General features: G+C 48.3%; 1 protein-coding gene across 5 annotated transcripts in view; it reads left to right on the top strand.

The window, feature by feature from the left end:
* TRPM1 (transient receptor potential cation channel subfamily M member 1) overlaps positions 1 to 14,771 on the top strand; it is a 139,822-nt gene that overhangs the window by 59,484 nt on the left and 65,567 nt on the right. For all 5 annotated transcript variants that reach the window (XM_032259951.1, XM_032259950.1, XM_032259952.1 and 2 more), the window contains exons 2-6: positions 6,070 to 6,149; positions 8,164 to 8,359; positions 10,222 to 10,435; positions 11,139 to 11,263; positions 12,048 to 12,219. In XM_032259951.1, the coding sequence (XP_032115842.1) occupies positions 6,070 to 6,149; positions 8,164 to 8,359; positions 10,222 to 10,435; positions 11,139 to 11,263; positions 12,048 to 12,219 (787 nt within the window). The remainder of the gene's footprint in view (positions 1 to 6,069; positions 6,150 to 8,163; positions 8,360 to 10,221; positions 10,436 to 11,138; positions 11,264 to 12,047; positions 12,220 to 14,771) is intronic.

Here is a 14,771-nt window from a genome sequence, read left to right as displayed (position 1 = left end):
GAAAAAATAAATACAGAGCTGGCAGAACACTTCCCATTGCCCTTCAGCCCACCTTTTAGGCTTTCTTCCTGTACCCTCCCCACGAACCTGCATGGACACATGGTCCTGGCTGCAGAGGAAAAATTGCTGGGTCCTCAGCAGGGCACACTGCCTTGGCCCTCACTCTAAACAGCCCAGGGAATAATGTAACAATGTGCACCTGAGCAGCCACCGCCCACATGGTACAAAGGTTTCCTTGGCCATGTTTGTAGCAGATACTTCTTTCTTTAAAGAATAAATAAGGGATTTACTCTTCATAAGTGTGGACCAGGATAGCATGTAAATCTAGTACCTCCCAAACACTGTAGAGATGATTCCAGCTAAGGCTCAAAATCACTCAAACCCATTTCCTTTTCAGAGATGAGAAAATCACAGCTCAGAGAGGTTGGGGGCGTGGTGGGAGTGCCAGCAGTCTGCCTCTGGCATGACCTCCACTGTCCCTTCACTCAGCCAGCGTGGACAGACTTCCCAGCTGAGACGGGCACTCTTAAAATTTCAGTGGGGTTTCAACCTCCAATGCCAGCACTCCTATCATTCAGCACAAAGGCGTTCAAAATAACCATTTCTGATGGATTGGAATATTTTGCATGAGTGGGCAGTATCTCACCTAATAGGGGTGGGGAGGTTCTAAAGGGCTTGTGAATGAAGCACAGGAAGCCCTACTATCTCCTTTAATTTCACAAGGACAGGTGGGTCTCCCCTGCAGTGGGTTATCGTTGCACTGGAACTTGTATGATCAATCTGTAAGGAGTCAGGGTGGGCTGTTGGTTATGACCTTGGCATTGCTCAGCCCTGGAGCGTGGCAGGAGGGGAAGGAGGAAAGTTTGACTGAGGGGCCTCCACCCATTGCCTTTTACCTGCACACTGCCTCTGAGCAGATTCAGGAGACCCAGCTCCTCCCTGGGTGAGCCGTGCCCCTTCTGGGGTGACCTGGCTTACTTCGTGTGTGCCTTGCTGGCAAGTGTGGGCAGCAGAGCTCTGCTGCTGTAGGTGGCATTAGCAAGGGCTGAGCAGATGGCGCTGCTCCGCCGGGAGACTGAGAAAATCGCTGAGTCATTAGGAGATGTTGAGCTCTTGCCAGGTATTCCTGGAGGCACAGGAGGTGGAGCAGAGAACTGAAGGGGGCTGCTGCCTCTGTGGCATTCGTGCGAGTTTGGTGGGAGAGGGGAGAGGGAAGAGGTGGGGAGAGGGTGTATGGAGAACAGGGCACAGGGGTTAGGGTCAGATGGGGAGTCAAGGAGCCCTGGTGAAGAGGCCACATTAGAGCAGAGGCTGGAACAAAGGGAGGCAGGATTTGTTCATCTTGCTTCCCAAGAGAGGGGCTGTAGGCAAAGTGGCTCTCACTCCTCTTGTTTATCCTCGTAGGTTCTAGATTTCTGGGGACTCAGCAGTAGCTTGCAGTGCTGGACTGAGGCTATTCCCTTATATCAACTTTTTACAAACTAATGGTTAATACCTAAGTAAAGCACTTCCATTCTCCCCATCCCCTGAGAAAGTACGTTCGTCACAGGCTAGCGTTTTTATTAGGAAACACCGGATTTCCAGTGATGCAGAAGAAGTGGATTAAGCCCGTCTCGGGCCATGGTGCCAGCTGCACTTGCCCTGGTACTGAGTCACAGCAAGCGCTGGCGCTCGGCACCGTGAAAAGCCCTCCTTTTCAGAATTTGGGGGACAAAATGCAAGGCAGATGCCCCAGAGGCATCACAGATGCCCTGCACTGGCACGACCAGAAGGGCACTGGGAGCCCCGCTGTGAAGGAGGCATCTAAACACCCCCTGTGATGGAACAGAATTAGCCACAAAAGCAAGCAAGGGGCACGTTGCTGCTCCCTCATCCGCCGTGGCATTAAGTCCTTTAAGAGCAGACGGCGTTTCCCCCTTTCACGATGTGGGGCCTAAGCCTCGGAGCCTGGCCTTTAGTCTCTGATTCCCCACGCTGTGCTGGCACAGGTTTTCTGGGCAGGGCCCCAGCGCTAGTTTCTTATGCTAGGGTGGTGAGGGGCTGCCCGGGAAGGTGTGCGGGAAAGGACGAGGGGCGGGGCCGTGAGAGGGAGCCGGGCTAGAGGTGGGGCCTGGGGGCGGGGCCTGGCAGAGAGGGCGGGGCCGTGAGATGTAGCAGGGGGCGGGGAGATGGGCGGGGCTGTGAGCGGGAGCAGGACTGGAGGTGGGGCCTGGGGGCGGGGCCTGCGCTGAGGGTGGGGCAGGGGCGGGGAGATGGGCGGGGCTGTACAAGGGAGCAGGCGGGAGTTGGGGCCTGGGGGCGGGGCTTGGGTTGAGAGGGCGGGGCCACGAGACGGAGCAGGGGGCGGGGAGATGGGCGGGGCTGTAAGAGGAAGCCCGGTTGAAGCGGGGCATGGGGTGGGGCCTGGAGGACAGGGTTGAAGGGCGGGGCCATGAGAGGGAGTAGGGGGCACGGGGTAGGGTGAGGGGCGGGGTCGAGGGTGATGGGGGAGGGCTTGGAAGCAGGCCAGGGGCTAGGGCGGGACAGTGCCAGGTCTCGTCTCCAGGCTCTGGAATCTTCCCTCAGTCCTTCCTTGTCTTTCGTGGCCTTGTTTTTTTGAGGAGCGCAGATGGGTTATTTCGTAGGTTGCGCCTCAGTGCGGGCTGTCTGATGATGCTTCCTCCGGATCAGGTTCAGATGATGCACTTTGGGCACTTTGTTCCTCTTGGTGCATTTCATCCAGAGCCTCATGATGAATATTTGTTCCGTGATGGGCAGTGTACACTTTGAGGTGGTTCTCCCCAGAATTCTCCACTGTCAAGTTACTAATTTCTCCTTTGTAATTAATAAGTATCCATGGGAGATACTCTGAGATTATGTAAATTCATTGTTACTCTTCAAATTTTTACCCACTACTTTTAGCATTCATCAAAGATTCTTGATGGTTGCCAAATGGTGATTTTCTGATTCATCATTCCTTCCACATTTAATAGCGACTTGCCACGGAAGAGAGAGCTTTCTCCCCTGTGCGTTTATTTACGTATGTGTATATATCAGTGTAGACTCATGGGTCTTTAAAGGTTATAATTCTTCGTTGTAGTCATTTATTTTCATGATCAAGTAACCCCAGAGAAAGCCATTAGGGGGCTCTTCAAGTGCCTGCTGTGTTCTTTTGGCATGTTCCCATGTCAAAAGCAAAGTTTGTCACTTGCTGGCACAATAAGATGTTCCAGGGTCTTACACTTCCCTGCCCCAGCCCTGGATTCCTTTTAGTGGAGAATGGTATTTAGAAACCAGTATTGGAGCACAGGTTTGCTCATTGCTATTGAGGTGTTATTGCGAAGCCCCTTCAGGGAGCCAGAGAATGTATGAGAGTGTAAGTATACAGACATGCATGGGTATGTGCATATGTATGTAGGCATGCAGCCCCAAGGTCCCTGCCTGTTGATATGCGTGCTTTGTGCAGCCCCCACCCCTTGGGTGTGGGATGGACTGAGTGACTCAATGCTAATGAATGAACTATGGCAAAAGCCATGGGCTGTCACTTTTGACACCGTGTTATAAAGAGAAGCGGCTTCTGTTTTGCATGCCCTCTTTTGCTTGCTCAGTCAGAGGGAGGTCAGCTGCCCCTTCGTGAGCTGCCCGGAGAGAGGATCTCCTGACAAGGAGTTAAGGGAGGCCTGGGGCCAACCACCACAGAATTCAGCTTGGAAATGGATCCTTCTGGGACTTATTCCTTCCCGTAAAACTACAGCCCCCACCCACAGCTCCATCAAATCCTTGTGAGAGACCAGAGTCAGAAGCACCCAGCTAAGCCACATTCAACTCCTGGTCCGTAGAAACTGAAGGATAATACATGTTTGTTGTTGTAAGCCACTAAGTTTTGGGGCAATTGTTATGTTAATCAATAAATAATACAGAAGTTATATTTACATATATGTGTATGTGTATAGAGAAAGGGATGACACATACATTTATATCTGTTTTTATACCTGTCTCTATATATTACAAACCATGAGTTCACACCGATAACTTAAATTTTAGTTCAGTGCCACAGGGTTCATTGAGACCTTCCCTACTTTCCATATTTGTAACTCCTTTCTCTAGCAGTGAGAAACCCAGCTCCAATCATCTACAATATATTGATTTCTTTGTTCAGTCCTAGAAGACATAAAAAACAGCTTCAGAGTTGCAATCTTATGTTCCAGAAAAAGTAACCTACGCTTGGGAGTTCAATCTTTCTTTAAAGTTCTTGTCTTTAGTTGGTATAGAGTCCAAATACTGCAACCCTTGTGTTACAAAAAAACAAGGGCTTCTTTGCTTTTCTGGTAAGTAAGGCATGAGATGCAAAGGGGGAAAACACAGTTTCTTTCCAGGCAGCACGTGCTGGGCTTCACTGTCTTGCACTGGAGAAGTACAAAACAGAAGGGAAAAGTGCAAACAGAAGGGTAGACAGGGCTTCAGAGGCTCCTGCACCGTGCTTTCTCCCCGCGCCCACACTGCCTGCCTCCCTTGCGTTAGCACGAAAACACCAACCTCTGAGGCCAGTGGTGTTGTTTTTAAGCAGTCATTAAATTATTTACAGAGAAAAGTGTATGGCGTTGCTTTTTGAAGGCTTCTGGGAAAGGTTCGAATTAATACCATTCCCATTATTCAAAAGGCCAAGTAACAAACTGACTTGGATCTCCCCAGAAAGGCTGAGTTTGGGGGTACTTGCAGGCCCTAGTCTGCACAGCTGGGACTAGGGCTGGGGCTCTCCTGAAGTAACAAATGGGATATCGGCATGACCTTGCTGTGGAGGGCCTCTGTGACATGAGGTTGTCACTGCAGACCTCTGCAGAGGTGATCTCCCGAGAGACAAGGGACCTCCCAACCAGCACTGCTGCCTGGGTGGATGGGGACAACCGGGAGGCCAGCTCCAAGCCTCACCCCATGGACACCTCAGTCCCACCTGGTCACAGGCACACGGGACACTCCTCACGGCGGTTGTGGGAAAGTGGCCAAGGACATGAGGTTCAGCCAACCATGGTTTCTCTAGGATCTGACTCAGGATTGTCACATGCTAAGCGCTTCACTTCCCCATGCCTGCAACCACCCTATAATCTCCCCACAGACACACACACGCTACACAGATCATAGTCATGGACAGGCCACAGACCACACTGCACATATACCACACACATAGCACCACACACACATCACAAACACACACACAGACTCATCACGTACACACACATGCCTCACAACACACTGCACTCATACAGCGCACATCCATCAGACACACGCAAACATAGCACACACACACACACACACGCGCGCGCGCGCGCGCGTGCGCGCGCACATCGTACATCCATAAAGAGCACAAACACGCACTGAGCCAGGCCTCCTGGAGATCCAGCAAAGGGAGTTGGCTCTCCCCCTGCCTCCCACATGTCCTTCCGGGGAACCTGGAAGCCCCCGCCCCGCAGCCTGCCTGTACTTACCTCCTGCCTGCAGGAAGGGCTCTCCCCCAATCTCTCCACCAACTGACTCCACAAACCCTGGGAGGCAGGCCCAATGGGGCCCTTCAGATGCAGGCCGGTTCAGTTCCCAGTGTCCAGTCTCTGTGTGAGGTGTCCCTGGTGACTGAGAACAAGATTCCATGTGGGATAAAGCCAGCAGCAACCGCTGAGCATTCGGCACCAGCAGGGCCTCCACAGGGGATTTCCTTCCCACCTCCCTCTGCTCCAGGTGGCCTCCCTGAGCTGCGCCCCTAACATGCCATTTCCAGATGGTGAAGATCACTTACACTGCAGTTTAACTCCTCGGAAATCTCCCCAGCTCCCAGCACAGAACCGTGCACAAAAAATATCTTCAACAGGTGGATATGACTGAATTAAGGTGCAAAATGAGAACCATCAAATACATACTTGCAAGCCATTTCTTTTAAAAGATACTAGAGCTAAGATCCTGAAAGACTTGCATCCACCATTATTGGAGATGACTATTCAGATGTTGTGGGCAGACATATTGTTTTATAAAAGTATAAGAATGGACTCTGATGATGGCTTGGGAATATATTGGTCTAATATCCACTTCTCTCTCTTCCAGGGTCAGAAATGTTGGATAGAGAAAACCTTTTGCAAACGGGAATGTATCTTTGTAATTCCCAGCCCGAAAGACCCTAACAGGTAAATTGGAAGCCATAATTAACGATATTCTCCAAACCAATGCTTGTCTACCACTATTCTAGTGTTTGTAGGAGTCAGAAAGAGGAGTCCAGAAGGGTGTCTCCCATGGGAGTCGCTAACCAAGGAGTCATTCAGGCTCCTTGTTACTCCATTGACATGCAAAGGGCTTCAGGAAAGAGTTTCTATCTGCCATTCCCCCTAATGCAAACTCTCATAACCAGATGGGCCCACATCATTCCTCATAGTCTTAGCAAGATCAAGGAGCTGAGGGCTTTCAACAGGTTTCCAGGATGTTTTCCAGGCTTCTTCAATAGCATTTCATAATGTATTTAGACGAAAAGGAATTTCCATCACAGGAAAGATCTGAGCGGTTGAATGAACTAGCTATAACTTTATTAAAGGATTTGGCTTGTAGACAAAATGTCAAACAATTTTATTCACCTACATGAAAATACATCTGTTATAAGCTACAAAGGCCTTGTAAAGTCATGCAAGCAGAGATTAATGTAGCTAAAATGTCTCACCTCTAAGGGCAAAAGCTATGAGGCTGAGTCTGGGGAACGGGGAAAATTTATCCCTATATTCATCCAATATGAAATCCTTGCAGGTAGAACCATGACCTGGAAGCACACACTCTTTGAGATCACCTGGTTCAAATTTGTTCCACACATGCAATCAGTCCCTCCACATCCCCAAGCTGCCCCTTGCCCCACACCACCAGCAGATTCTTCTCCCTGCTTAAACCCCAGTAATTACCACAGAGGTAAGACATGCCATTATGAAACAATGCCAGTGGTCACAAAAGTCTCCTCTTTGTTGCACCTACATGTCCCTCCTTATTTCAATGGCGCGTGGGCCATCCTGAAAACTCTGTGTGCCAGCACTACAGTCCTAGTCCTCAAGCCGACTCCATCCCCAGCTCTTCCACCCACAGCTCACCCGCCCCACTTGCTAGGGTGCACAACTGCCCCCACAGACTTCTGGTGGGCCCAGGAATGGACCTGCCCTGCATGCCGTCCCTGGATTCCATCTCTTCCAAGATATCACTCCAAGCTATTGCAGTTCTTCCTTACAAACTGTTCAAGCTTTTGGTGGGTCTAGTCCACTCACAACAGCGGCAGCCTAAAATGACGGAAAAACAGATGAAATTGCAGGCACAGTAGGAAAGAAAGCTGGCACAAAGCCAGGGAACATGTTCCGAGAGGACTGGAAGCCAGAGCACAGGGAGGGCATGAGAGACAGGCTGGGTTTTGGGAGAGATGCCGTAGACCTAGAAGATCCCTGATACTGGGGCATGTTATGGCCCAGTGGGCCATCTGTCCAAGGCAGAGAAAGACATATTGGTCACTTTTGAAATAGCCTTTTAGCATTACTTGGGTGGAGAAATGTTTTACTAAGGAACAGAAGAATTCAACTATATTGAAAAATTTGGCTAACACCTAAGTAAGTAATTTTAGAACTTTGGGAGGCCAAAGCAGGCAAATTGCTTGAGCCCAGGAGTTCAAGACTAGGTTGGGCAACATAGCAAAATGCTGTCTCTACTAAAAATACAAAAACTAGCTGGGCATGGTGGTATATGCCTGTGGTCCCAGCTACTCAGGAGGCTGAGGTGGGAGAATCACCTGAGCTTGGGGAGATCCAGGCTGCAGTGAACTGTGATAGCACCACTACACTCCAACCTGAAAGACAAGGGAAAGAAAAATCTGGAAGGTCAACTCTGTGTTTGGAGGGCATGTCTATACTTTGTCACGGACTATTCAGTACTTCAAGATATCAAAAAGTTAAAGTATTTTCAGAAAGAAGGGCAACCATCCAATGTGTCTAAAATTGGCTAGCATATACAGAGATATGCACTGATTATCTGGAAAAGGCCATCAGAAGGGGCATTTCTGTCCCTAATAAAGCTGGCTTACTAAAGTGTTAGTAGACTCCTGTTGAGGTTAATTTATCTTTGCTAAAGAAGGGGAAAGGGGAAGATTGTTGTAGAAAGACCCTGCTTTGCCTTTGCTTTCAGATGTTGCTGTGGCCAGTTCACCAGCCAGCATATCCCCCCTCTGCCGAGTGCAACACCCAGCAAAAATGAAGAGGAAAACCAACAGGTGGAGGCTCAGCCTGAGAAATGGTCTGTCGCCAAGCACACCCAGAGCTACCCAACGGATTCCTATGGAGTTCTTGAATTCCAGGGTGGCGGATACTCCAATAAAGCCATGGTGAGAAAGGCATTCAGACATGGTGCCACTGGGATCCCAGCTGTCACTGGCGGCCAGTGTCCCAGCCCCAAACTGCAGATACTTCGTCTCCTTTATGGCTGTGGCTCAATCTTCCTAGACAATTTCATTGAAAAACCAAGAGATGTGTCTGTGCACATGGCTTTTAGCCATGAGGCTTGGAAACTGGACACCACTGTAAAGAACGTGTAGTGTCCCATAAATCCATACCAAAGCTCCGAATCCACAGACCAGTCTCTGGCCCAGCCCTGCAACCATATTCCATTGCTCCATCTTCAGTCATGAAAGACAAATTAGTTTTTCTAATAACTGTGGACCTGCAGCCCCCTTAGATGGGTTGAGAGTCTTTGGAAATATTTTCCTCTGAGGTCTGTCCACAACTTCCCTGGGCCTGTACCCAGCTGGCACGGGAAAGACCAAGGTCCCTCACATTTGCATGTAAACAGGGAGTGCCCTCTGCCCTTCCAGTGAGCCCTGCCAGAGGCGGGAAGCTTCAGCCCTGTGATCTGTTCCAGCTCACTCTGAATTACACTCCCACATGCCCAGTCACAGCCTTTTTGCAATTTCATTTTATTTCACTGGCGCAACATCATCGTTCAAATAAAATTCAGTTGTGTTTCAAATGCCACAATATACAGTCTTCAGGAATGACACCCTACATATTAGCCCAGACACCAAGAAGCAGTTCATAGGAGACACGGCATCTGAGCGTTGTTAACCTCCTTCTCACTTTGAAGAGAAGGTCAAGTTCAGATGTGGGCCCATGATCCCCTTTCCCATTCACTCGACAACATCCTCATCCAACATCTTGGGCCACTGTTCCAGCTAAGCCAGCTTTGGAACGCATTCCTCCAAGGTTAGGATTGCCAGATAAAATACAGGACACCCAGTTATATTTGAATTTCAGACATATAATGGATAAATTGTCAGTACAAGTATGTCCCAAATATTTCATGATTTATTGCATTTAATAAAAATGTTGTACTAAAACATTCTTCATTGCTCCTCTCAAATTCAGATTTAACTGGGTGTCTTGGTCTGTTTGGCTACTAATAACAAATTACCTTGGGCTGGGTAATTTATAAACAACAGAAATTTATGGCTCACAGTTCTAGAGGCTGGGAGGCCTAAGATCAAGGTGCCAGCAGGTCTGGTGTCTGGCGAGCGCCCACTCTCTGCTTCACAGATGGCGCCTTCTTGCTGTGTCCTCATATGGCAGAAGCAAAGAACAAGCTCTCTGCGTCCTTTTTGGGGTGCAGTGGTGCTATATCGGCTCACTGCAACCTCCACCTCCCAGGTTCAAGCAGTTCTCCTGCCTCAGCCTCCTGAGTAGCTGGGATGCCCAGCTAATTTTTGTGGTTTTAGTAGAGATGGGATTTCACCATCTTGGCCAAGCTGGTCTTGAACTCCTGACCTCGTGATCTGCCTGCCTCAGCCTCCCAAAGTGCTGGGATTCCAGGCATGAGCCACTGCACCCAGCCGCTGCGTCCTCTTTTATAAGGACACTAGTCCCACTCATGGGGGTCCCACGCTCATGACCTGATTAGGACACCCCACCTCTTAACACTATTGCATTGGGAATTAGGTTTCCACATGAATTTTGGGGGGATACAAACATTCAGACTATGGCACCAGGCATCTTGTATTTGTATTTGCTAACCCTGCCAGTCTTCCCCAAAGTTCCCTTCTGTCACTTGGCCACAGACTCACACAGAGGGCTCCAGGGCCCTGAGGAAGAGACAAGCCAGACAGTTCTTGTTTGGACATGAGCCATAGACTCACTCCCCTTTGACATGAGAAGCAAAACCAAGAACAGAGGCTGAGCACTACACACTCTTTCACAGTATATCCGTGTGTCCTATGACACCAAGCCAGACTCGCTGCTGCATCTCATGGTGAAAGACTGGCAGCTGGAACTCCCCAAGCTCTTAATATCTGTGCATGGAGGCCTCCAGAACTTTGAGATGCAGCCCAAGCTGAAGCAAGTCTTTGGGAAAGGCCTGATCAAGGCTGCCATGACCACGGGGGCCTGGATCTTCACCGGGGGTGTCAGCACAGGTAAGAGCAGGCCTTTTCCCTCCCGATAATAAATGTACCACCCAGAACTCACTGTGGTCCCCAAAGAGCTTCCTAATAACTAAAGACAACAAAACATACTGTATCCTGATCATGTTTATGACGAAAGTGAAGTCTTTATTCCCTGACTTGTGACTTTACTTTGGTATGATTCTTAAAAATAAATAAATAAAATGACCAGCAAGTATAATAATGATTGTCATAATGGTCAACATCTCTGGGTCACCCATGACATGCAGTATTCTTTGATCTGAGCCCTGTACAAGCATCATCTTCATTAGACCTCTTGACAATCCTTTTCCTGTTGCAGGAGAGGAAACTGAGGCACAAAGACATGAAGGAACAGAGGAGGCACTCTGGCTCTCAGCTTTCACTGAAGGCAGCCAAGGAATGCCAGATAGACTCCAGTTATTTCCAACCTTAGGTCTTAGACATCTGTAAAGGAACTCCCTGCACATCTCTTTTGGTTTCTGTTTTTGTTTTACCGTTTTTGGAGTTAATGCAAGATTACTAGTTATCATGAACTCAGACTTTCAGTGTACTTTATTTTAATGATAAAGATGAGTATGTCTCAGCCCCGATCTGTAGGGAATGTAGGGATTCAGGGCAGGTGTCCATTAAGTTCATGAATGATGGTATGCTGGGAAGTAGAAGGGCCTAAAATATGACTGATGGCTGCTCACAGGTGTCATCAGCCACGTGGGGGATGCCTTGAAAGACCACTCCTCCAAGTCCAGAGGCCGGGTTTGTGCTATAGGAATTGCTCCATGGGGCATCGTGGAGAATAAGGAAGACCTGGTTGGAAAGGATGTAAGTATTTTCTCTGCAAATGTTGGCAATTTTTAAAAGTTAATTACTGATTTTGAGGTAACTGTAGATTCAGATGCAGCCGTAAGAATAATAAGAGAGCTCCCTTGCACCCTGTCCGTTCCTGCGACAGTAACATCTTGCAAAACCATAATGCAAGATCACAACCCAGATACTGACATTGATGTGGTCAAGGTCTCCTGGTGCCCTTTCACATGCAGATACCTCATTCCTTCCTACCCCTCTTCCTCCTTAACCTCTGGAAACCACTCATCTGTCTCCACTGCATTTCAAGAAGATTCTGTAAATGGGATCATACAGTATTGTAACCTTTGGGGACCGGCTTTTTTTCACTCCACATAGTTCTCTGAACGTGCGTCCAAGTTGCCATGTGTATCGGTCTTCATTCCTTTTTATAGCTGAGTGGCATCCCATGGTATGGATGAGCCAGCTTCTTTAACCATTGATCTGTTGAGGAACAGTTTGGCTGTTAAAAATAAAGCAACCATAAGCATTACTGTGCAGGATTTGAGGTTAACATAAGTTTTCATTTCTCTGTGATAAATGCCAGGAGTGTAATTGCTAGATTGTCATGATCTAAAACAATTAACTTTCTTTCCATTTTAGTGTAACAAGTGGCAAAAATAAAACCTTCAAAGGCAGGGTAGAGAGGCGAGAATAGGTTTTAGTGCAGTGGTCTCTGCACACGTGTGTACTGTGCTTGCTTCCCTTGTTGGTCTTAACGTCCAAGTCCTGCAGGTCTGATTTGTGCTGTGCACTTCACCAGGTAACAAGAGTGTACCAGACCATGTCCAACCCTCTAAGTAAGCTCTCTGTGCTCAACAACTCCCACACCCACTTCATCCTGGCTGACAATGGCACCCTGGGCAAGTATGGTGCCGAGGTGAAGCTGCGAAGGCTGCTGGAAAAGCATATCTCCCTGCAGAAGATCAACACAAGTAAGTGCTGGTGAAGGCACGCATTCCTCCTGGGCTGATGCCGTCACAGAGAAAACAAACCTGAGAAGGAGATTGCCCGAGGGGACTGGAAGATCAACTTTGATTCTGGTCAGGTCAATCAAAAGTGACTTACCTAGATGCCTTACTTAGTCACCCACCAGATCACTTCCACTGGGCTGTGTGGGGATGCTTTGCCCCAGGTTCACAAGTTGGCACAAGAAACAACCCTCAGTGCTCGCCATGGTGACGGCCTTGCCCACCATAGTTACCCAGTGGTTCTTTTTCCCTGTAATTAGTTGTTATTTTTAAAAATGTTTTAACAGGAAAAAAAAATTCAAAGACTTAGTATGATTCCTTCTATCTGATGATAAGCATTACGTGATCATTAAGTATCTCTGTAACTCTGGGCCTGTCATGTAGACTAAGATGGCTAGATGGGGACAGCTCTGGAGAGGGCAGCAGGAACCGTCTGCTCCTGAGGGGGCATCATCCTTGCTGGTCCTGAGCGGGGGCTGTCACCGTCAGGTGAAAGCTGAGGTCAAACTAGAGAGAAAGAAACCAACCTCAACCAGATGAAACAGTGGTAACAACTGGTTAGAATTAAAATAACTGGGGCCGGGCACAGTGGCTCACGCCTGTAATCCCAGCACTTTGGGAGGCCGAGGCGGGTGGATCACGAGGTCAAGAGATCGAGACCATCCTGGTCAACACGGTGAAACCCCGTCTCTACTAAAACTACAAAAAATCAGCTGGGCATGGTGGCGTGTGCCTGTAATCCCAGCTACCCAGGAGGCTGAGGCAGGAGAATTGCCTGAACCCAGGAGGCGGAGGTTGCGGTGAGCCGAGATCGCGCCATTGCACTCCAGCCTGGGTAACAAGAGAGAAACTCCGTCTCAAAAAAAAAAAAAAAAAAAGAATTAAAATAACTGGTATAACCTCAGAGCGTGTTTATACTCCAGTAATTCTTAACATCAGGCAATTGTTAAACAGTCTGAAAGCCTAGTTTGTTTTTCCCATTACTGGCAAGATTTCTGTGGATGAGCATCTAGCCCTGGCGAATGGTCATTGTGAAGCACCACGTATGGACTGTGATACCGCAGAGTGGGTAGAATGGGGATGGCCTACCAGGAAAAACTGTGGATTTCCAGGAATCAGGTCTCTATGAATAAATTGGTCGATGACTGATTTTTTTTTTGTTCTCACATCTCTAATTTTTCTGGACTTACACGTTTTTATAACACCCACTTCACCTGGCCATGTGACTTGTGGGCTTCCCTTTGTCATCCTTTGCCTAGGGCTCTGAGCAGGGCAGGGACAGCAAAGGGGTGCTCAGTTGTCACTTCCTACAGCACAGAGCTTCAAGGACTCCAGCCTAAGCCAAGAAGAATCTGTTCTACACAGTTTCTAGAAAAGAAGGTGATTTGGCCACCATATTCCTGAAGATTGAAAATACCAAGCCTTGCTTGGGTTGGAAATCTCAGAGTCTGGGATATCTTAGTTCAATTTTCCAATGTCTCTTGGTCAGGGCGTGGCACAATGCAGACCCTCATTGCATGTTTGCTGAAAGGAACTTAACCATAATTACTCTGGTAGGACACAGCAGAGTCATTCAACATATGTAGGAGTCCCTGACTGTAGAAACGCATCAGGGAAGCAGATTAGAAACCCTGAAATAGCTCATTTGAAATTCTCCAATCTTCTCATAACCAATGCTAGCAGATTTTATCTAAAGCCCTTCAAATCTGAGACCAACAACACGTCTCCCACTTGCCTTTAGTTAATGTAGATCAACTAATTCCCATCACAAACTAATGGACTGCTGGTGAAACAGGCTCAGAGTGTGATCCGTCACGGCCAGCTGGGTGTAAAATTGGGAAGCAGGCAAATGTGCCTCCACTCCCATTTCCTTCCCACTCCAGAATCCCAACTTCCTGGAATCCTCCTACCACCTGCTGCCTCCCAGAGCCATCCCTGCACGCTCTGCCACTGAAAGTTAGCTGGTGCCCAATGTGTTCTTGAAGAGTCCTATTAACTGATAGAGACAGACAGAGGACTCTGGGAACAGGTCATTAACTGATGGGCTTCTAGTGGTCCATGTGGCTGCCTCCAAGATCAGTGGTTTATTCCCATCATTGAAGACAGAAATGTCAACAAGAACAGCGTACCACATTTGTATGCTACTTAACATTTACAAAATTATTTGATAGCCAAACACATGTTCTGATATTTTTACACCTGCAGGAGGTAAGGGAGGCACTGTAATTGTTCACCTTTTACAGATGTCTGTCTAAGGCTCCTGGTGATTTGGTGATTGGCCCAATGCCATAAGGGAGAGGCCAGGAATTAAACTGCAATTTCCCTGGCTGGTCCAGATCCCCTTTCATTCTCTCATTCTTCAGGGACAGCCATCAGGGTGGGAATTTCAGACCATGGGCTAAGACAGCCAGGGAGGTGTTTTTCCAGCAAGGAATATCGTCCAGTATTTCTCAGCGCTCAACTTGAGGTAGACCCAACATCAGGAGAGTGGGTTATTCAGGAATTTAACCATGTCT

This window comes from Sapajus apella, unplaced genomic scaffold (genome assembly GCF_009761245.1).
Source record: "Sapajus apella isolate SASKATOON/1434 unplaced genomic scaffold, GSC_monkey_1.0 scaffold113, whole genome shotgun sequence".
NCBI lineage: Eukaryota > Metazoa > Chordata > Mammalia > Primates > Cebidae > Sapajus > Sapajus apella.
This window is presented reverse-complemented; position numbering and strand designations above follow the sequence as displayed.